This window comes from Lipomyces arxii (assembly GCF_038497795.1).
Source record: "Lipomyces arxii strain Phaff 12-163 unplaced genomic scaffold V1512scaffold_12, whole genome shotgun sequence".
Lineage (NCBI taxonomy): Eukaryota > Fungi > Ascomycota > Lipomycetes > Lipomycetales > Lipomycetaceae > Lipomyces > Lipomyces arxii.
The window spans coordinates 59,676-80,650 of record NW_027117711.1 but is presented as its reverse complement, the minus strand read 5'-3'; the positions used below and the strand labels follow the sequence as shown (position 1 = coordinate 80,650).

Here is a 20,975-nt window from a genome sequence, read left to right as displayed (position 1 = left end):
TTTTATACTTCTCATCGCTGACTAAGTGCGGCTTACTATTTAGCCATTTGATAATTTACAGTTGGGTCGAACCAATGGCATTGTCGTGTATCATTCATTATTCTAGCTACTGCACACCGCAACTCTACTTTGTCTGTTCTCCTTCGACAAATGTCAGCGCATTATCCTGTGTAATGGATGCAATCGACGAAATCTTGTTGTTAAATAGCACGCCGTAAAACTTATCAGCGCTGTAAATCATCTCGTTCCTGAACGTGGTACAAATGAACTGCCCGTTCTCGCTTAGTTCATGAATCATGCTTGCAACCGCAGTCCGGTACTGTGCATCCAGATTCGCATCAATCTCGTCAAACAAGTAGAACGGCGCAGGATCACACTGCTGAATCGCAAATATCAAAGCCAGAGCGCAGAGCGACTTTTGACCGCCGCTCAACTGCTCAATCCGTTGCTGCTCATCGTTCTTGCTGTTGAACGACACGCTGATCGCAACACCAACGTAGTTTTCAACAGAATTCTCGGCCTCAGACTCAGACCCGTCGTCATCGCCCCGCATCTCAACGTCACGGTCCATCCGTCGCTGCATAATCAATCGGCCCCGTCCAGCTGGCACAAGTTTCCTAAACACCTCTGCAAATCCTTTCGAAACTTGCTTAAACGTACGCTCGATCGCTTCGTCCTTACGCTGATCAAGAACTTGAATCAATTCTTCGATCGATTCTTGCGACTTCTCGAGCTCCTGCCGTCGCTCGAGCAATGTTTCCCGCTGCCTCGTGAAACTAGTATACTGCTCAAACGCTTTTTTGTTGATATGGCTGAACTTCTTCAAATCGTCAGTCAGCTTATGCAACCGCTTGAGAACCTGCTCAGACTTGGCATGGCTGTAGTGGCCAAAAGCCTCTTCGGGCAACGCACCAAGGTCTCGAATCTTTCGGTTGATTTCGTCTTTCCGTTGTACGAGAATGCCTCGCCGAGCCATGTTCCGCTCAAGACTCTTCTGTCTTCGCTCGATCGATTTGATTTCTTCCAGCTGCTGCGCTTGCATCCGCGAGCACTCATCCTCCTTCGAACTCAGCTCAGCCTCGCTGTCTTCCACATCGGTCTCTAGCTTCTCGAGGACAGCCAATTTGCTTGCAAGTGACTGCTCCAGTCTGGCCAGCACAGCACTCACAGACGCAACATCCGACTCGCCAGCAATACTGCTCTCTAGCAGCTCCGCCTGCAACTGGTCCCGGCGTGCGTACAAAACCTGACGCAGCTCAAGTTCGAGCATAACCTTTTCCTGCTCTAAACCTGCACGTGTTGCCGCTCGCTCCCCATCTTGCACGCGCAGCGTCTGCATCTGCCGCGTAACTTGAGCCAACTGCTGCTCCTCTGCATCCGTAAGCTGTCGGTCAAACGGCGACTGCAGTTCAGCGCTTAGATTCTCAAGTTGCTTGTTGAGCGACTCCAGATTCGACATTGCAGATTCAAGCATCCGCTGCTTCGACGTAACTCCTTCCTGCAATTCTGACTCCGCAATCGTATGCGTCCGTAAACTTTCGCGCTTGGCGCTCAAGCCCTGAATCAATTGCTGCCGCTGTGCCTCAGTCTTACTCAGGTTGCTAACCGCCATCGTTACCTCCTGGTCTTTGCGCGCAACAGCCTGCTTGACCTCGACACTCTTAGCCTGCAGTTCTTCATACTTCTCACGCCAGGTTCGGGCGCCTCTGACTGCGTCAATGCGTGAATGTCGCATATCGTGATAACCACCTGTCAACACACCCTTCTTGTTGGCCTGGTCTCCTTGCAGCGTGATCGCGTTCAAATTGTGTGCACGCGCATACTGAGAACTGGCGTCAAGATTATAGCAAATGATGGTTCGTGAAAACACTTGTTCTACCGCCTTGGCATATTTCTCATCGTATTGCACCTTGTCAATCAGCGGGATTGCGTCATCGGTCTTAGGATAGCTGACAGGCTTGATCTTCAACCTGTTCAGCGGTACAAAAGTGACTCGACCCGACCGTTCTCGATTGAGCACGTCCATAATTGTACTCGCAGTCGAGTCATTGTCAACCACGACGTGGAAGAGAGAATTGCCTGCAGTGACCTCGGCAGCAACCTTGTATTTGTCATCGACTTCAATTAAATCACAAAGCGGACCGTAAACACCACTCAAGTTAAGCTGCTTCGCGATCCTTTGCACCGCCTGCAGTCCAGCACTTTGAGCCCGGTCCATCGTACCCGTGAATCGTCGCTCTGCTTTCTCCAGCTCGGCCCTAGCATTTTCAAGCGCAGACTCGGACTTTGCGCCTTCACGCCACAGTTCTTTCCGCTCATCAAGCAATACATCCCGTGAACGTTTCTGCTCAGCCTCTTGAGCCTGGATCGAGTCCAGCGTGCCCTGCGAAGATTCCAGCGCGCTTCGCGTCTCTGCAATTGACACCCGGGCCTGATTCAACTGCGCGGTCAAACTGTCCAATTGGAATTGTATGTCTATCCGAATCTGGTCTCGCTGTACTATAGTTGTCTTAATATCAGCGATATCTTTCCGCAGCCAAGCATCACGCTCTGCTTTGGTGCGAAATTGTGCATTCCGACCTTGCTTGGAGTATAATCGCTGTTGCACTTCTTCGGCTTCGGCAAGCATCTTCTTGACTTCAGTTTCCACTTGCAAGGACTGTTCAAACCGCGGTGTTAGTTCGGCAAGCTGTGCTTCCTTGCTTTGAATCATCCGCACAACTTCATTAAACTCAGTCTGTTTTCTAGTAATTGACTCTTTTGTCTCTTGCTCATTGTCTGCAACTTCTTTGAATTGCAACTCAGCTTGTGCGCGGGCGCGGATCAAATCCTTGCGTTCTTCTTCGAGCTGCTTACGGTCAACTTCAATCAAAGCCAAATGTTGCTTCAATCCTCCAATTTCGGTCTCCAAATTCTGAATCATCTGGTCGCGTTCGGCAAACAGCTCAAGTCTGTCGTCATTCGAATGCGAGTTCCGCAACCGTTCAGCTTCAATGTCATCCAGATGCGCGTTGATCTCCTTCAGCTCTCTGTCAAGTAACGTGTACTCCAAACACCGCCTTTCGCGATCTTTTTCTTGGTACTCACGCAACTCGTCTTTTTCCTCGTCCAACTCGCTCAGACGGTCGTCCAAAAACTGTAAGAGTTCGTCAATCTTCTCACGCTTCGAGTTGGACTCGTTCATGACCTTGAGCGACTCTGTCCTACGCTGTTCATAGACTTGCGTGCCTGCAACTTCTTTTAAAAGTGCTAATCTCTCTGCATCTTTTGCATTCGTTAACGCAGTGATCTGTCGTATTAGCGCGTTCCTTAATGTCACAGAGACTACGTACTCGACCCTGCGGAACAATATAGTAGGGATTTGACCTCGAGAATCCAGCTGATTCAAGCAAATTCATAACATCTGACTTGCTCGCACTCTTGCGATCGAGCGAGTACTCATCCTTTTTCAATCCGATTGTCCGCCTAAGCACAACTTCATCGCGTCCACTCTAACCCAATCAGTATAAGCTTCAGCATGAGCAGTAAATAAACGTACAGGAAATCGTGAGTCTGCATTGTCAAAAATAATTTCGACGTAAGCGCTCATGACGGCAGTGCCTGAACCTTCATGTAGCAGAGACTGCCGCTCTTCTCGACTCATATGAGTGTACGCGTCACTGAGAACGAAACGAATTGCTATCAATCAGAAAATATCCCAGGAAGATCATGTCTATATATACCAGCAAAAAAATTACTCTTGCCAGATCCATTCCGACCAACTGAATTGTCAGTAGAGACAAACAATATATTGTGTAACGTACCAATGACATTATGCCTTGGACTGAACGGATCAGTGACTGTCTGGTCTTTATACGATTTGAATCCTTGAATAACAAGCTTTATAATGTCAATGCGAGCATTTATGTTCTATATATCACTGACCTGTTTAATATGCATCTCGTGTTTGTTGTGATAAAAACGCGACAAGATCAGTTGCAATCAAAGTTTGAGTGACTGGACGCGCCAGTCCTAATTGACGCGTTTAGGTCATAAAGCTATAATGCTACTATTTATGGCATAAGTGCGTAATAATATTTTACACCGTACTCTTTACTCGATTGCATCTTGCTCGACTCCACAATCCATCGTCACTAGAACAGTAAAACAAATGTACACATTTTTACACAATCAGCCGAGTCCGGCTCAGCATGCGCCTGCACCAGTTTTGAGCTATGAAAAGATTGATAAACGAGAAATTATAACGAAAAGTCTCGGTTCTTGGGACAACATTGCGATGCGATCAATGGTTTTGAACGAAGTACGTACAATGTCACAGTCGTATTGTATTTTTTATTACTAACGATTTAAGAGCCCGGCAAGAGTGCGATTGAAACTAATGACGGCACTTGTCAATTACCCAGCACCAACTCGGAATCAATGAATAAACTACGAGAGAAAAATGCTTTGATATGGATGCAAATTATCACTATGTACAAGCAGCTTAGAACTGGGAAATGTTCGTTAGCGTAAGTAAGGTCAAACGGTCACTGTAATGGCTCGGACGTGCTACTAAGTCTGTTTAAGTGCATGTACACGTCCGTTCCATAGCTATTCGGTTAGCACTCTGTGATACATGATAGAGATGGTACATACCCTTCCATAGAAATCAATTTTAAATCTCCACCAAAATACCTAGCGTACAACCGCGAAAGCGGTAGTCCATAACCAAAACCCGCCATTGGCGCCTTGAAGTCTGATTTACTAAAATCAGGATCAAGCGAAGGTGTAGATTGAACGGTCGTATACATGTATGTCCACACAAGAGGCATTGCGCTTCGGGGAATACCACCGCCCTCGTCTGAAATCTTGATTGTAATGTCTTCTTTTCCTTCCGCCACAATTAATTTAACTGGTGGAAATTCTTCGGCTTCCGACCCATGAGTCTCGACAACTGCTCGCAGAGAGTTCTTTAATGTCTCAAACAACATATGTGACAGATGACCAGGAACGTACATAAAGTTTAAGTCAGGTTTGCACACAAGCTGAACTTTTGGTGCGTCAAACAATCCATAATAATCTTCGCAAATAAATCGAGCATTCTCGATGGCTTCCTGTGCTAGTTCACGTACGTTAGTTTTAGTGCAAATTACGCCGACGTAATTATCTCGTGCTGGTTCTTCATTAATTGCAATATGTTGACCGATTAGCATTCGAATTCCAATTCGGGACATGTAAAATCGGTCGAGAAAGGACTGGATTGTGGAGTCGATCTGCATGCGTTGTCGAGAATGTTTGTATTCGTTAATACCTTGAGCAACGGTTGTCACCACGGGGTCATGCCTTCGTTTTATTACAGATAAGCATCTTGTAAATTTTTTGTTGTACTCGTGTATCTCTGGAGACCATCTGGATAATTGTAAGTAAAGTCTCTATATGTAAGAAGGAAACCCGCACGCACCTTATAGAATCGTCAAGAAAAACAAAGTATCGCCGACTATTTACACTGGACTTTCGATTTACTGGACGATAGTCTTCTCCCGCCAATGACGGATTCTCTGTGTTTTCCATGAGTGTTCGAGCAGTCCTCAGACCGTTACTGTCCTTTCGCTGAGCTTTCAGAAGTAATTCGCGTAAGTCTTTTGGTAAAGTTGGACGTGGCAGCTCTGTCAGTTCTTCAAAAGACTGAGCGTACCAGTTCCGTACTTTTTGAATTGAAGGCATATCTGATAATCCATCCGGTAAATTGTTCAGTTCTTTAACACGATGTGCTAGTCTTATAGGGAGTTCTTCGGATAGAAATTGGGCCCCTCGAAATAATGTGCCTGACTGTAAGTAAATATGTCAGCGAGTCCATTAGTTGAACTTACCTGCGTTTGGTTTTTGGCCAAATTGGACCTAATGACATGTTAGCATAGAAAAAACAGTAAACAGTCAGTAAAATGATCGATGACTAGTCATGAAACACAATGTAAACTATCAACAGCATAGCAAAAAGAACAGTACCATTTGACGAAGAGAAACTCCTGTGGCCGGGAAATTTGAGTAATGATTGATTTTCTCAGCCAATTTGTCAGTCAGACGCCAGGCCATGATGGACGTCGGCTCTTGTCTAATTCGGCCACACAAACAAGTCTTTGACCTGGTCTGACTTGGTTATTTTTTTGTTAAAGCAAAAAAGTGCAAACTGCCGATTTGAAGTTGTCGAGCCGAGATTTAGTTGATGTTTTGCGGGGACATAAATCCGAGCTTCGGCTGTCCGGCGGGTTAACATGGGTTAGTACGCGTGCTTGACAAAGTTTTATGTATTGGGACATATGAGCCTTTGTAGTTTTAAAACATAACCTTATTTACTCTTTGACTTTAGCTTTGAAAATTGTGGAGTCCGGCGGAACGCCGCATCAGGTTTCCGCCACAGCCGCACAGTATCATGAGCCACAAATATAAGCCACACGTTTAGTTGCAGCCCTTACCCTTGAAATGAGCGATAGAGCTCAGAAGAGGTTGCGCGCGAGTTGGCGAGTTCACTTCGAGTTGGACCCTACCCCATAAAAAGTATAAAAGAATTATGTCGTTGATTGTTCGGTTTTCGAAGACTTCGATAAAGGATTTGAGTATCCCGTTGCCAGCACCAGGTACGGCAGCTCCGGTTAGTGCAATTAAACGGCAGATACGGAAATCAAGGCCGACAGATACTGCGAAGCGACGATTGCGATTGATTTATGCAGGTAGAGTGTTGCCTGACTCTGCCGATCTTGGGCAATTGATTCCAAGTTCTGCTCGGGCGGATGCGAATGGAGAGAATGGAACTACAACTTACTTGCATTGTTCAGTTGGAGACGTGTTGACTGATGAGGAATTGGCTCATGAAGAGAATGAGGGACAGGCACAGCAACAGACATCTACACTTCCCCAACCTATGGGATTTGACCGGTTACGAACGGCAGGATTTTCAGAGCAGGATATTGCACAGCTAAGAGCACAGTTTAATAGACTACATGGGGTTAGTACGACAGCAGATTCGGACGCAGCTCGGCAATTGGAAGAAAGATGGATAGATGAAGGAGCGTCTGCTCCCGACACACTTCCGGATGGAAGTCCAGTAGGTGTATATGAAGATTTGCTGGTAGGCACCACTGTCGGCTTTTTCCTCGGGTTTTTTGCATTATTTTTTCTACGAGAAGGTGTGATATTCTCTAAACGGCAGCAAATGGCAATTATTGCAGGAATCATCATTAACGTGTCGTTTGCGGTCTTACGGGTCTATTATTGAAATTGCATATGTTTTGGAGGGTGTACTGTTCATTATTAGTGTATCATAGGGTTGCAATCTATTATTTATACACATATAAACTAATAGTCTCCATCCATGGCTATTTACTGTTAGCGGATTACACACATTGCAAATTCAGCACTCACGATCTTCGATCCGAGGAGGTGCGTTTCTTTCATATTTTGAGCCTGATGAAGTTAATTAGACTTGGATCTCAATCAGAAACATATGTATTGGAGCATACCACCTGGTCTTGATGGAGGAATGTATGGATCCGGATGTCGGTTTTCTGCAAGTGTTTTCTCTGCTTCTAATACTAATTGCTACTCTCAATTAGCATCAAAATATAAACCCCAATCAAAGACTATTCATACTCTGATTATTCGTTTATCTGTAATGTCTTTATTTGCGTCGAACTTTGCTCTGATATCAAGAGCGATTGGTCGCCAGACATCACGTCTAATTGCCCAATTAAGAGACAGACGAAGTGCACGTCTGTAAATAGATGCTACGTGAGCCGGTCCAAAATTTGCAGGTGCCGACATAACTTGTATGAACCTTCAATGAAAAGACTATGACGGTGTTGTTGAAGGTGGTGAAGGCATAGTGGTTTTCAGTGTTAAGTGTCTAAATTTTAGTGTATTGACAATTGAGCACATTCAATAGGCTGGATGAGGCTACTTATGGCTACAAATGCGCGGGCTATTATCACTTTCAAAAGCCGCATGAATGACCCCAGTATAATACACACAGACCAATCACATTGTTAGGATTGCTCGGATCGTTGCCGGCGGCTCGGATGTTTGAAATGCCTTCTATTTAGACCAATTCAAGCACCTCGTTGTCTCTTCTTCTATCTCGGTGTTTCTTGTTGAACGAAAAAATGATCAGAAAATCGTCAATTAACATCGCAAAGGTTGCGTCAAGAAGAGCCTTGTCCGGACTGGTGAGAGGACGCCCGGTTTGCTCTTCTTTTGCTGCTCAACCTCGTTCATCTCCCGTTCTTCTCCGGTCATTGCCAATTGTTTCTAACAATGTCTTTGGCATTAGGACTTATGGTATTTGGTTGTCAATAATTTGGGTTTTATTGTGATGTTAACTGTTATGAAGCTGTTACGACAGTCCCTGTGCCTGAAATGGCTGAATCTATTACTGAGGGAACATTGAAGCAATGGGTCAAAAGTACGTCATTTGATGCGGTCAAAATCATGCATATATTAATTTAATAGATGTCGGTGATTATGTTGAACTCGACGAAGAAATCGCTTCGATTGAAACTGACAAGGTACGTTGTTTGTTATTTTGTTACAGGTCAAATTTTCATCATCATCTTAGATCGATGTGGCCGTCAATGCCCCTTCAGCAGGTGTTATTACCGAAGTCCTTGCCGCAGAAGAAGATACTGTCACTGTCGGTCAGCCATTGTTCAAGCTCGACACAGATGGCAGCGCTGATGCTTCTGCTCCTCCTGCTCCAAAGGAAGAAGCACCAAAACCAGCCGAAACTCCAAAGGAACCCGAAGCGTCAAAGACAGAGGCACCAAAGCCTGCTGCTGCTGCACCTCCCCCACCCCCACCTCCACCACCTGCTGCCAAGCCTGCTGCTGCTTCTAAGCCGGCTGCCGCCTCAACTCCTGAGACTCCATCTACCCCTGGATCCCGTGATGAGCGGCGGGTCAAGATGAACAGAATGCGTCTGCGTATTGCTGAGCGACTAAAACAGTCACAGAACACTGCTGCTTCGCTGACTACATTCAACGAGGTTGACATGTCCAATTTGATTGAGTTCCGAAAACTGTACAAGGACGAAATCCTGAAGAAGACCGGAATCAAGATTGGGTTTATGTCGTTCTTTTCCAAGGCTTTGTGCTTGGCTTCAAAAGAGATCCCTGCTGCTAACGGTGCGATTGAGGGACCTAATGGTGGCGATACCATTGTCTACCGTGACTACGTTGACATCTCTGTCGCTGTTGCAACTCCTAAAGGTCTTGTGACTCCAGTTGTTCGAAATGCCGAGGCCATGAGCCTGCTTGAGATTGAGAAAGCCATTGCGGACCTGGGCCACAAGGCGCGCGACGGAAAGTTGACTATCGAGGACATGGCCGGTGGTACTACTACCATATCCAACGGTGGTGTGTTTGGTTCGCTGATGGGAACTCCCATCATCAACTTGCCTCAGACCGCTGTTCTCGGTCTTCATGGAGTCAAAGACCGTCCTATTGCTGTAAACGGCAAGGTCGAGCTCCGACCAATGATGTACCTTGCTCTCACATACGATCACAGACTTCTTGACGGACGAGAGGCTGTCACTTTCTTGAAGCTTATCAAGGAGTACATTGAGGATCCACGAAAGATGTTATTATAAGTTGTTTTGTAAGTTTGTCAATAGACGTCTAATATATGCATATCCATATGTTGTGTCATTTGCTGTATCTTCTGCCCACTTCTGCCATTGAAACCAACATTGTCACTGCTTCCAAATCAATTGAGCATTTTACGGTCTTTTTGAAGTACTTTTTTCCCCTTTTGACAATATGTAAATAACTTTCCAGTCAAGGAAAAAGTGTAGTACGCACAAGTACGTCAGCCTCACCCTAACCCTATTCAGTCTATTTGGCTGCGTCCAGGCCAAATTGAGTCCAACAGTCTCGAGGGAACACGATATTTAAGTCAACATCGTCAACCGAAAGCAAACGTCAACAACCAAAAAAACCTTCCATCTTTTTATTTAAAAATACTACGATCAAGGTCGAATGTCGTCCGGTCTGCAGCGCCGCCGTGTCGGAAACACCGCATCCGCCTCCTCGACCTCTCTCTCTGGCGGAGGAGCTCAATCGACGACACCGGCCACGGCCTCGTCCCCCCGACCGCCGTCACCAGATTCGTCAGTTTATCATTCAGAAAGCTTTGCAGGTGAAAATGGGCATCGAATTGCATTCGACCCGCGTGATATGCAGGAAGGTGACGAGCGCGCAAAGCAGCCACGTTTGACTTTGATGGAGGAGGTTCTGCTCATGGGATTAAAGGATAAACAAGTGTGTTTGCACTGTTCACTCAATTGGTGTTGCTCTACTGACATTATACTTAGGGCTATCTTTCATTTTGGAATGACAACATCTCATACGCTCTCAGAGGCTGTATCGTACTCGAACTCGCATTCCGGGGCAGGATTAGTATGCAGCGGGATCCTGCCCGACGCCGTCTTCCTCTTTCAGACAGATTGATTGAAGTCATTGACGAGCGACTCACTGGCGAAGTCTTACTCGATGAAGCCCTCAAGCTCATGAAATCCAGCGAGAAAATGAGCGTCGCCGCGTGGATCGACCTGATGTCTGGCGAAACATGGAACCTCATGAAAATCGGCTACCAGCTCAAACAAGTCCGGGAGCGACTCGCAAAAGGATTGGTCGACAAAGGCATTCTCCGCACAGAAAAACGAAACTTTCTCCTGTTTGATATGGCTACCCACCCGGTATCCGACAACGGCGCAAAAGACGAAATCCGCAGACGCACAATCTCCATCCTGACCGCCCGCACCGTCGTTCTCAACGCGTCTCCGCTCGTGCCCGAAGACGTCCCGTTCAGGTACCTCCGCACTGTCGCCATGGTCTGCGCTGCCTATGCCGCAAACGTACTCGAAAACACCCTATCAACCCTCTCTCACGACGCTCGCGACCGCGCTTTCGGCCGCGTGGACGAACTTCTCGGCGACTTTTCCCAGTGGCCCTTCACCGCAAAACCAGGTGGTGGCTCAGGCGGCATCGGCATCAACCTCGCCCAAGAAATCTCAGACGAACTCAACGCAAACAAAGACAAAGAACTGCAAGTCGAGGCCGTCGCAGCTGCGTAAGTCATTATTTTGCTCATATGGACCAATTGTCACTAACTATATAGACTGAGCGTGTTTACAAAGTTAGATTCTATACTATAATTTCTCGGTTTTTTGTTTTCTTGTCTGTTGTGTCAAATAAATCATTACATTCTATATCATGCGTCGATATGCATATTCTCATGAGTATCCTCTACACCGATCATGCGCTTGACTGTCTCAATCAACATTTCAGTCGAGTCCTCTTTGACAAACACCAAAAAATACGGCGTCGCAGCGCTCTCGTCAAACGTCCCGTTAAACTCAAACTTGCTGTCAAACGGCATCACCTCGTCTTCGCTCACGTCGCTCACTTGCTTGTCATTGTACTTTCGGAATTTCTTGGTCGCAAAATCGTAAATGTAAATCCAGTAGTGGCCGTACGTCGCTTGGCCCCGGTGAATAAACACAGAATGCACCCGGTACCCAAGCTTCGTCAAATCGCCATACTGCGACGTAATCCTGGCTTGCAGCTCCCGTATCGCGCCATCAAGTCGCGGAATATCAACCGCAATTGACGCAGCTTCTGCAGACAACTCGCCGATCAACTGCGTCACCATCGCATTCGCAACCACATCTTCACGCGACTCGCCAGACCCTTCCTGCCGCTCGAGCAAACTCTCGTGTGGTCTTGCAACCGGCACATTCACGTCCACAGCCCCGGTTATCCCAGCAGAAGCCTCGCGCGCCTGTGCTAACCACCCGGCAGTCACTTGCAACATCTCCAGTGCCGACAGCTTATTTTTCTGGTCCACCACAGCACCCAGCGCCTTCTTCCGCGCCTCCAACTCCTGCAGCTGCCTTTTCCATTCCCACACCTGCTCCCGCCGCTTCCTCAACTCGATGGGGTCAACAGATTCGAGCTTGTCCATGTACCGGTCAAGGTAAATTGTGCTGTCAAACTTCAGCGGCGCATTAGACTTGAACACTCGGCCCTGCTCCCGATCGTACTGAACGCGCTGGACCTGAATCTGCAATATCGGCGGCAACTCAGACAGCGTCACATACCGTCTCGCGGGCTTGCCATCAAGATTTACGGTCTCGACATCAAAGTACGCGTCTAGTGCATCATAGATATCCCGTGGTCCTGACGCAACATCCACAATCAGATGCGAAAATCGCTCATCTTTTGTTCGCACAGATTTAGCGCTCGGCTCACCTTCCACTTCAAGTGTCTGTTTTGTTTTGCCGTAGAACAAATCCTTTACCAAATCAATTTGCTCACCATCATCATCAATCCGCTCCGGCTTCAACGCAGCCTCGATGTGAAACATTACGTTCTCAATGCATTCCGTCACATCCTGCTGACTACCAAACATCATGCCTCTGTCATTCCTAGGCGGCAACGCTGGTGCAATCTTCTTCATAACCGGCTCCGGCTCTATTTCTGGCTCTGGTGAGACGGGCTCCGGTATTTCTATGACCTTCGTCTCATCCATAAGTTCGGGAATAGGCCCTAAAGCAATCAAGTCAGCTTCCGGCTTTGCAATTTTGGTGGAATCTATGCTGCCTTCAATATTCGGTGCAGCAATCTCTCCCAATACCCGTCTTGAACTCGGCGAAATTGGCGGTCTGTCATCAATTCCAGGCGGCGAAACATTCTCTTTTTCAACATCAATCATGTTCTCGTCTTTATCATCGTCTTCAATCACAACGACTTCCGTCTCTGCGTTCACGGCCGGTCCATACGGTACATCAGACGGCGCTGATTCGTCAATCATGTGCACATCATTTTCACTTTGTTCAATCTGCTCAAACGCCTCTCGTGAATTGATCAGTGCAAGATATGCAAGCTGGTACTTTGGCTCAACTGAGCTTTCTTTGGTAGTTATCAAATTTTGAAACAGTTCACCCAGTTCACGGATAAACTCCTGTCCACGAGCAATCTCCCATTCTTTGACCTTGCGCCCACCAATTCGCCGATCAATTGTTCCAGCGACATTATTTGCAGACAAGTCAAACGAAAGAATCATTTCTCGCAAAGGCTTAATTGTGAAATAATACTGTAATAAAGAATTTAAATAGCAAGTGTTGCCAATATTCCATAACCCCACTGGATTTGTGTCCGTTCCTTCTGGCCCGATGTTTGCTGTTCGTCAGATCAACTTTATTCTCAAGCAGAAAATACTTACTGTCGATAACGCCACTCTCAAGAAAATGTTTAATCTGCGCACTTCGCCGTGAATCCATTATAGATCTTAACGCACCTCGCATCTTCAAAACATCGTCCGGCATGTCATTCACTCGAATGTTGAACACTGCCAATACTTGACTATCATCCATCGTGTCCATGATGCCTAACATCCTATATGCTTTTTTCACATCTGGTAGTGGACCCGCGAGCCCGCGCTTCTCAACGTACGAGAGCAAGCTTGGGCTTTGCCTGCTTCGCGCTATTACCATCAATGCACTATTATACAAATCCGCTCGAGTAATGCTATCTTGTAAATACGTCTCATATGCTGCTTTCACTGTATCATCATCTGTTTCTTTAACCAAACCCAATGTGCGGTAACTAGTCTGTTCATCCATACTGTCTGCTTGTATATATGCTCGCAAAACTTCGCTGTCTCTAGTTTCAGCAACAATTTTTAAGGCCGCTTTCATAGACAACGCTCTTCCAGGTGAGTCCTGCAATCGTGCCTTAAAAATTCCCAATATCAACGAATCATCGTTGACTGCTTCAGGGTCATCTATCCCAATTTCCTTGTATGCGTTCTTAAGATCATCCCTAGTCAACGCTCCCATGGATTGCAACTCGACCACTCTAATCTGCAGTTCCTCGGACTGTCTTGTAGTGGATATCTCTCGCAAGCACTCTAAATAGTATTGTGCGTTCGAAGGGTCGCACGCATTCTGTCGATCAAAAGTCTGTAGTAGCAGTGCATCACTAAAATCCGGAACAGCTCCTAAACTGGCACATCGTCTAAATTTGTTAGTAGGTTTATTGTTGGTCTCCGTGAAGCTTACAGAAATATAGGACTAGTAGGCTCTATGTATGTAATTTTGCGAGGAATAGTGGGATCTGTTCGTTAGTCTATTCTTGCATATTTCGTTGAATACTAACAATCAGCACACTTTAATGCACGCTTAACAGTCTGAAGGTCACTGTCGATGGAAATTTGGTACGGATTTTCTTTATTATTGGCTAAAGTTGTCAGTCTGCCATTCCTGCAGTCAAACTAAAGGCATACTTTCTTGCCAGGCTAGAATTGCTATTTCCATAGACGCATCTTCAAGCACCTTTCGCATTTGCTTAGACTCTGGAGTGTCCTCATTGACCATAGGTGGCAGCCAAACGCCAACCTGTTCATCTTTTGTGAAAAAGAAGGTGGGCAAGATCGACGGGTCGATTTTGGTGTTGACAGCGTTATTGTCAATGCGAATCGAACGGGACCGCTCGCCACATATATGGACAAGTGGATCGTGCAAGATTCGCATCAAAGTGTTGAAGTTGCTCAAAGGGCTTGATGGTATTAATGGACCTGGTGCAGTCAAGCCTTCTGCCGCCAGTTTTTCATTTCGTAGAATTTCAAAATGTGCAAATCGAGCATCTATTGCTTCTTGCTTAAATGTGGCAACAATCTCATCAGTTAAGAGGGCTTTGTGCACGTTAATTGAGACCGATGTACTGCATATATTGCATGTGAGCATGCAAGTTTCAGTCACAATGCTGTCGTCTAATTCATTTGCATCAGCAGGAACTTGAGAGTATGCAGTCACAACAAAATGATGAATTTCCATTGGTGACTTTCCACAGTCTCCCTCATGACCTTCCTGCACTTTTATTACAAAATGGCATCTGCATACTGAACAAATAAGCTTTATTTCCTCTCTAGCTGTCACAATCTGTTTATCGGCATTAATTGCTTGAGTATCAACATTTACCGTCTTTAAATTATCTGATATCAGTCTATGTACATGTGGTGAGATCGGAACATTTAAAGATCTTTGACTTTTGTCTCTATTTCGCAGTTCATGAATGGAGCGATACGGAACAATCGGAACAGATGAACCCAAAGCCGACGTCGGAAACTGCGGAATCTGATGGGCTATAGAGGCAGACCCAGGCAAATAATGTAGAATTTGCTGGATGAGCAACGGCGCTGACTTACCGCTGCCTTGATAAGTCTGGGGCATGTTGGCAGTCGCTCGCTTATGATTTGTATCTCACGTTAATATTCTGCAATTTGCATAATCATAGACAAAAATTGAAAGTCCAAACACGTGTTAAAATCACTCGAACAAAAACATCTAAATTAGCGAAGTCGGTTTTGTAGGCATATTCCAAACACTTATGTGGGTGACGTCAACACTGTCCGGACGTGTTCACGGACCTGTGCACACGGTGTTATGTGAACTTCTGCAGTAGCCTGGTGTTAGGGTACATAACTGCACAGTTGCTGTGAACATTCTGCAGCTGAAAATGCAACCGGTCTGATTGGATCAACTAAATTCAATATCGACACCACTGTCTTTCGAAAGTCCATAGTCAAGACAATAAAAGGTGTCAATTGACGGCAGAAAAAGTGAAAAAAATTTGTATATTAATACAGCAGCTTCTGAAGCCGAGTTTAAGCATTTCCGATCAAGTTACAGCACAGAATGTCGAGCACTACTCGTCCAAAGCTTTTGTACCCCATACATGACTATCCTGCCTACCAACCAATAGATGTCCTGACAATGACTTCAAAGGCTGTCTTGCCGAGTTATGGTATGGGACTCGTTTACTCAGCTACTATCGAGCGTGTGAAGCACTTTCAAGCTCCTTTGGTGCCATCTGTTATTCGTATTGGAAGACATTCATTCTTTCTGGGTAGGTTTAAGTTGAGATACCGTGAATAAGAGCAAACTTCTGACTATAATAGGAACTCTTGGGTGTGGGTTTGTGTTTGCAGAAGGTGCTATAACAAATTTACGAGAAAAAGGGGATGGATATAACGATTTCATAGCTGGTGCTTTAACTGGTGCAGTAGCTGCTATCCCACGTAAGCTTTTACTCGAACTGTACGACTGGTTTTGATCAGTATTAACACTTTATAGGTGGTACGATATCCGCAGTTTTTTTCACATCATTATTCCTCGGTTCAGTCGCTGGATTCGCACAATTTACTGGTGGAATATTAGGAGTAGAAAAGAGCACAATTCCTGAAGACTCAATTTATCAGCCAGACGGTGCTTTTTTTGCGCTTCGCCGTCGGGTACCATTGTCGGAAAATATACGCAAACTTGGTGAAGGTAGAGGTCTTTTTGTTCCTGGAGAGATATCTAAGGAGGAATAAACTATGATAAAGTATGTATGGCCATTTAATAGATTTATTCGATTCTTTGTTTGTACTGTTTTTATTGAATAAAGAGTAAACCAGCGTATTTAGTAGTAATTCGTGTAAAAGTGTTGAATATTCTTTGACACTTGTAGTTTACACGAAGCAAATTGGACATCCGAAAGTGTCCGCAGACAACAAAGTGCAAGCATTTGAGAAATCTTTAGGCATATGAAATAACCGCCAACACTGGCGAAATGTCAAAGCTACATCAGACTCAGCAAATCTTTTATAACAGTTTCCAGAGTTCTAAATCATGTTCGTACTGTTTAATAAGTTCAATTGAATATAATTGTACTTATTAACTGATCTTCTAGCATTGGAGTTATTACTGGCTACTGACCCACTACCAACGCCATCAAATGATTTATTAGATGCAATTACGGTTAAATTAGATCAGTTAGTTAAAGAAGTTCAAAATGCAAAAGTATATCTGGCACCGTACGATCAACGTGCGTATTCAAGCGTAAGCTGGTGCTGAGAAATTATTTATCCACTCTGATGCTAATATCCCAAAGCAATTGGACGCACTTATTAAAGCATTTGAAGAATTAAAAGAGAGAACAAGACCTAAATCAAGATTTACATTTGCAAGCAGAGTACGCGTACAACCTACAAGTACAGAAAGCGTACCTTCAAGTCCAACTTCAGTGGTAGATCTATCGAGCAGTGTGGAGTTACCGGGTGTTTCCGTCAACCAAATTAAACGACAGACTGGCAGGTTCATAGCTGTATCTGAGCTCTCTCCGTTCTCAACCGCAGTAATCTCGGGAATTGAAAACAGTATTGTGTACTTTCCACCAAATGTGAAACTGACAAATGTTCAAATCAAAGACTGTACAACATCCATTTTGATACTGCCTTGTCAGATTGACGGACCCGTTCATTTATCTCGTGTTAACTCATGTGTTGTTCTGCTCCGTCAAATTCATCAGTTCAGAATGCATGAGTCTGTTGATAGCGACATATTCTTCGGTCGAACTGGCGGGCGTATAATCGAACGTTGTGACGATCTCTTATTTTCATCAATTGAATTTGACAAGGTATTTATGTTCAATTTACTTTCTGACCTGGCATGTCTGACTAGGCAGGCTTATGAGCACATATCAATCAAACCCTTTGTAGACACAATAGACGACTTCGATCATCCAGCAGGCCCATCTCCGAACTGGTCAACCATAGACGAAGACACAACTACAAAGTTTACAGACAAACAATATGAAGAAATTGTCAGGCTATCAAAGAATGCAGATAGTCCTACAGTACTGGATAGAACAGCAAAAATAATAAGGGCGGCTCTGTCACGGGAAATGATATTTGAAGGGGAAGCAGATACAGCCTAAAGTCATACTCGCTAGTGTAGCAAATTTCAATAATCTATTACACATATCATGGCCCAGTGGATGTTGGTGGAGCAAGAACTGCTGAAGCGGGTGCATTGGGTGCAATTGGTATCGTGGTAGGGGTCTGTATCACTGTACTTGGAGCTGCCTGCGGATGTTCAGATTTGTCTACTTTGGCCGCTTTTAGTCGCTTTCTTTTGGGAGCGGTTGTTGGTGCCGGCGAAACCGTTGACCCTGGCGCTGGCGCAATCGCTACGGGTGGTGCTTGACCTGTGTGACTGGGATCCGTAGCTGCCCGCTTGGTTCCTCTTGTAGTTCCACCTGACTTTGATCCCCGGCCTCGGCCGCCTCGTTTAATTGTACCGTCTGCTCGTTCAATCCGCACCTGATCCTGGTCTGCAATCAAAGGTCCAGAAAATACAAAGAACCCGTCTTTAGTACTAGCAGCCTGTTCTTCAAATAACATTTCCGAATCGTCAATAAAGGGATCAGTCGTGTCATATCGACCATATTTTCCCTCTGTTTTCCGTACACGGGCTGGTTTCTTTGTTGTAGAGTCTTCTCCTCCTGCAGGCGTGTCAGCCTTGTCGTCCTCTTCCCCCCCAGATTCGTCAAAATCATCAGCACCGCCATCATCATCAAACAATTCGGCGGCTGCAGATGCAATCTGAGGATGTAGTGACTCCCATCCGTATTTGTTTTCTGCCAACTTTCCGAAATCTACAACCACGTTCATTTTTCCGTGGAGCGCCACATGTAAACATATGTCTGGTATATCTTCTGTCTTTGTGGAGCTCATTCCAGGTGAACCCATGCCTCCAATCCCAAGTAATGCATTCGATGACAGCCCCGGTGTGTAATCCATTTTCTGTTTCTTCGCCTGTGGAGATGGTGTGTTTGTTACCGGATGTTGTTTCTGTACTTTAGTGGCACCTGCCTGATTTGTTGCTTGTGCTGGTGTAGGTGTTTTTGACTCAACCGGTAAAGGCGACAGTAAAGACGAAACTGCGACCGGATGTGTCTCGTCAGGCTTATTTTGCACGACCGAAATTGGCTCATCTTGAGTCAATAATGACGCAATGGTAGGCGACCCACGGCCTGGTGTAAGTTGTGGCGTCTGTACTGGGGACATGTGAGTGGGAGCAGGGAAGTGCTGTTGCTGCGTAGACGGCGAGTCTGTTGTAGGGTTCAGAATCGAGAACAGCGTGTTGCTGGATCCGATGTTGCCGTTACTGGCCATTGCAAGTTAGGACTGTGTTCAGTACTGATATACCAATCAAGTAAAGACAATCAACTGGCCTGCGAGAGGGTTTTAGGTGTGGTTAAGTTGCTAGAGTAAATTTGGTGGGCGGCGGTCATGTCGCGGTCTATTTCACGAGGTATGTTCACGTAGTGTGCGAGTAAAAAAAAAAAGGGACCATAATAGTGTATATTTGTAAAATAGTGGGATAATGCTAAAATGGATCTGAGGGCTTCGGACGTACTGATATTTTATTTTCCAGTTATTCATTCCTTGATACTCCCAGCAACCGTTACACTGAAAAAAATGAGTTTAAGTCGGCTCGCTTCTTTAGTGAAGTCAATTCCAGAGGACGCAATGAACAGGCCGATGCAACTTGGTCCTGTACTTTCTGAGCAAATAGCACAGCGGCAAAGTGGGAAGACAGAAGGGTTACCAGATGTCGGGATTCAAGTCGCGGCATTAGAAGAATTGCTTAATAACAAGTTTAACAATATGGTAAGCGAATATGTGTGAATTATGACATCTCGTTGCTAATTACTTAAGTTTCCAATCACAAACAAGTTACTGGAACCAGCCGGGAAGCCGACATACTATCAGGCGTTGGCTAAAGAAATTGAAAATGGCCCTGTTGAGCCGGGATTATGGCAAAAGTTCAAGATTTTTATTGCCAACTGATCATGCTTAACAGCTGTGAAGTGATGTAAATAGTTAATCATTTTGTATATTACAGGAGTCATATAGTAGACAATCTCAATCTGTAGTCCTCTTACGACCACCACCTTTTTTCCACAACCATAATGCTTCGATCGCATATGCCCGCAAACCCATATGCCGTGTCTTCCTCTCGTCCGCAGCCTCGTAGAGAGAATCAATCACATGCATGTCTTGGACGATATCCCATAGAGTGTCGCCGATATACTCTCCATAAGCATTAACTCCAAGTTTATAGAGAATCCTTCCCATAGCTTGTACTGCTATTGCTCTTTGAGCTGGAACTGCACTTCGGCATAAATGCGATAGCTCGGCAACCGTATATCCGGCATAGCCAGGTGAATCTGAATGATGATGCAATCCCAATGTAGTTGGCATTGAAGTTGACATAGATGGCGGAATCACATTTCCTTTAAAATCAAACCGAATATCTACGGGCAACACTGAGTCTTGAGTAGGATTGTATGGTGAACTTTTATCTTCCTCTTCACTCACCGGTTTCATCCATGCCATTCGGGACGGGTCATTTGAAAGATCCGGGAAGTATTTTTGATGTAATTTGTCATAGAAATCTGGTGCATCTGGATCTAATTCATCGGTCTGTACTGGTTTCAGAAAATGTGTACCCGAACTGCCGGCTTCTTCTGCCGTCTTGTCCTCATTTTGGGCTTCTTCTTGTTTTAGTACTTCCGTCCTTTCTTCTATGGATACCATCTCGGGACTCGGTACCTTGTCTCTTGTTATCGGCGTAACCGTTGTTGCAACTGGAATAACCACATCGACATCGACGGGAGCATCTTGATCTAACTTCTCTGCTGGCGCTTTCATATGCTCAGTAATTGGGTCATCGTCACCCATAAGAATGGCGTCTGCTGCTGTTGGATCCCTCTTCAAGATCCGAGATATTAGGCCTGGAGGCAAAGCGGCCTCAAGAGCAATCCGTTCAGCTTCAATCTCTTCTGGTGCCATCGCTGCAAGCATGTCTTTATTTTCCGCGTCGATTCGTGCTGCTTCTGAAAACCGTTCTAATGTAGACTTGGCCCCAGACTCTGAGGCCTTATTCATTCGCGACCGCCATAACGATTTGCCCGGTCGTTCCCGGCCTGCCGAACCGGTTGGTGATTTTGGTTTTGGCGGTTTTGCTGTCACTGTCGATCGAGAACGTTCTATGATGTCGTGTACGAGATCCATTTAACGAACTTTACGCTGTTGCTGGCTGTCAAATTAAATCTAAG

The 20,975-nt window shown here is 45.4% G+C and overlaps 12 protein-coding genes across 12 annotated transcripts; 6 read left to right on the top strand and 6 right to left on the bottom strand.

The window, feature by feature from the left end:
• Positions 1-72: 72 nt before the first annotated feature.
• V1512DRAFT_240703 (RecF/RecN/SMC) lies at positions 73-3,967 on the bottom strand. Its single transcript, XM_066914233.1, has 6 exons — positions 3,925-3,967; positions 3,804-3,879; positions 3,723-3,761; positions 3,539-3,678; positions 3,333-3,491; positions 73-3,289 (listed from the first exon to the last, which is right to left on the bottom strand). The coding sequence occupies exons 1-6, from the start codon at positions 3,937-3,939 to the stop codon at positions 125-127; spliced, it is 3,594 nt and encodes a 1,197-aa protein (XP_066770575.1). The 5' UTR covers positions 3,940-3,967; the 3' UTR covers positions 73-124.
• Positions 3,968-4,468: 501 nt separating this feature from the next.
• Positions 4,469-6,006, bottom strand: V1512DRAFT_264867 (mitochondrial branched-chain alpha-ketoacid dehydrogenase kinase-domain-containing protein). The gene is made up of 4 exons (XM_066916781.1): positions 5,850-6,006; positions 5,441-5,804; positions 4,636-5,388; positions 4,469-4,590 (listed from the first exon to the last, which is right to left on the bottom strand). Exons 2-4 carry the CDS (start codon positions 5,701-5,703, stop codon positions 4,527-4,529), a joined length of 1,080 nt encoding a protein of 359 aa, XP_066770574.1. The 5' UTR covers positions 5,704-5,804; positions 5,850-6,006; the 3' UTR covers positions 4,469-4,526.
• A 506-nt stretch (positions 6,007-6,512) lies between these two features.
• On the top strand, positions 6,513-7,721 carry V1512DRAFT_264865 (DUF2407 C-terminal domain-containing protein). The gene has a single exon (XM_066916780.1). It carries the CDS (start codon positions 6,548-6,550, stop codon positions 7,250-7,252), a length of 705 nt encoding a protein of 234 aa, XP_066770573.1. The 5' UTR covers positions 6,513-6,547; the 3' UTR covers positions 7,253-7,721.
• On the bottom strand, positions 7,182-7,861 carry V1512DRAFT_264864 (uncharacterized protein). The gene is made up of 4 exons (XM_066916779.1): positions 7,627-7,861; positions 7,497-7,575; positions 7,399-7,440; positions 7,182-7,352 (listed from the first exon to the last, which is right to left on the bottom strand). Exons 1-4 carry the CDS (start codon positions 7,795-7,797, stop codon positions 7,333-7,335), a joined length of 312 nt encoding a protein of 103 aa, XP_066770572.1. The 5' UTR covers positions 7,798-7,861; the 3' UTR covers positions 7,182-7,332.
• Positions 7,862-8,078: 217 nt separating this feature from the next.
• V1512DRAFT_264861 (uncharacterized protein) lies at positions 8,079-9,664 on the top strand. The gene is made up of 4 exons (XM_066916778.1): positions 8,079-8,310; positions 8,363-8,434; positions 8,482-8,537; positions 8,588-9,664. Exons 1-4 carry the CDS (start codon positions 8,136-8,138, stop codon positions 9,614-9,616), a joined length of 1,332 nt encoding a protein of 443 aa, XP_066770571.1. The 5' UTR covers positions 8,079-8,135; the 3' UTR covers positions 9,617-9,664.
• A 239-nt stretch (positions 9,665-9,903) lies between these two features.
• Positions 9,904-11,238, top strand: V1512DRAFT_264860 (Golgi phosphoprotein 3-domain-containing protein). The gene is made up of 3 exons (XM_066916777.1): positions 9,904-10,286; positions 10,340-11,097; positions 11,146-11,238. Exons 1-3 carry the CDS (start codon positions 10,005-10,007, stop codon positions 11,180-11,182), a joined length of 1,077 nt encoding a protein of 358 aa, XP_066770570.1. The 5' UTR covers positions 9,904-10,004; the 3' UTR covers positions 11,183-11,238.
• On the bottom strand, positions 11,007-15,450 carry V1512DRAFT_276956 (uncharacterized protein). Its single transcript, XM_066917889.1, has 5 exons — positions 14,314-15,450; positions 14,187-14,267; positions 14,090-14,144; positions 13,252-14,045; positions 11,007-13,208 (listed from the first exon to the last, which is right to left on the bottom strand). The coding sequence occupies exons 1-5, from the start codon at positions 15,257-15,259 to the stop codon at positions 11,239-11,241; spliced, it is 3,846 nt and encodes a 1,281-aa protein (XP_066770569.1). The 5' UTR covers positions 15,260-15,450; the 3' UTR covers positions 11,007-11,238.
• A 47-nt stretch (positions 15,451-15,497) lies between these two features.
• Positions 15,498-16,172, top strand: V1512DRAFT_264857 (uncharacterized protein). Its single transcript, XM_066916776.1, has 2 exons — positions 15,498-15,935; positions 15,988-16,172. Exons 1-2 carry the CDS (start codon positions 15,725-15,727, stop codon positions 16,140-16,142), a joined length of 366 nt encoding a protein of 121 aa, XP_066770568.1. The 5' UTR covers positions 15,498-15,724; the 3' UTR covers positions 16,143-16,172.
• Positions 16,173-16,640: 468 nt separating this feature from the next.
• On the top strand, positions 16,641-17,786 carry V1512DRAFT_209927 (uncharacterized protein; the record flags this gene model as incomplete). Its single annotated transcript, XM_066913486.1, has 4 exons — positions 16,641-16,701; positions 16,761-16,909; positions 16,962-17,486; positions 17,535-17,786. 4 exons carry the CDS (start codon positions 16,641-16,643, stop codon positions 17,784-17,786), a joined length of 987 nt encoding a protein of 328 aa, XP_066770567.1.
• On the bottom strand, positions 17,511-19,343 carry V1512DRAFT_264852 (uncharacterized protein). The gene has a single exon (XM_066916775.1). The coding sequence runs from the start codon at positions 19,024-19,026 to the stop codon at positions 17,833-17,835; it is 1,194 nt and encodes a 397-aa protein (XP_066770566.1). The 5' UTR covers positions 19,027-19,343; the 3' UTR covers positions 17,511-17,832.
• V1512DRAFT_264850 (uncharacterized protein) lies at positions 19,238-19,774 on the top strand. Its single transcript, XM_066916774.1, has 2 exons — positions 19,238-19,524; positions 19,573-19,774. The coding sequence occupies exons 1-2, from the start codon at positions 19,246-19,248 to the stop codon at positions 19,702-19,704; spliced, it is 411 nt and encodes a 136-aa protein (XP_066770565.1). The 5' UTR covers positions 19,238-19,245; the 3' UTR covers positions 19,705-19,774.
• Positions 19,731-20,965, bottom strand: V1512DRAFT_264849 (RPAP1-like protein). The gene has a single exon (XM_066916773.1). It carries the CDS (start codon positions 20,929-20,931, stop codon positions 19,780-19,782), a length of 1,152 nt encoding a protein of 383 aa, XP_066770564.1. The 5' UTR covers positions 20,932-20,965; the 3' UTR covers positions 19,731-19,779.
• Between the last annotated feature and the right edge of the window lie 10 nt (positions 20,966-20,975).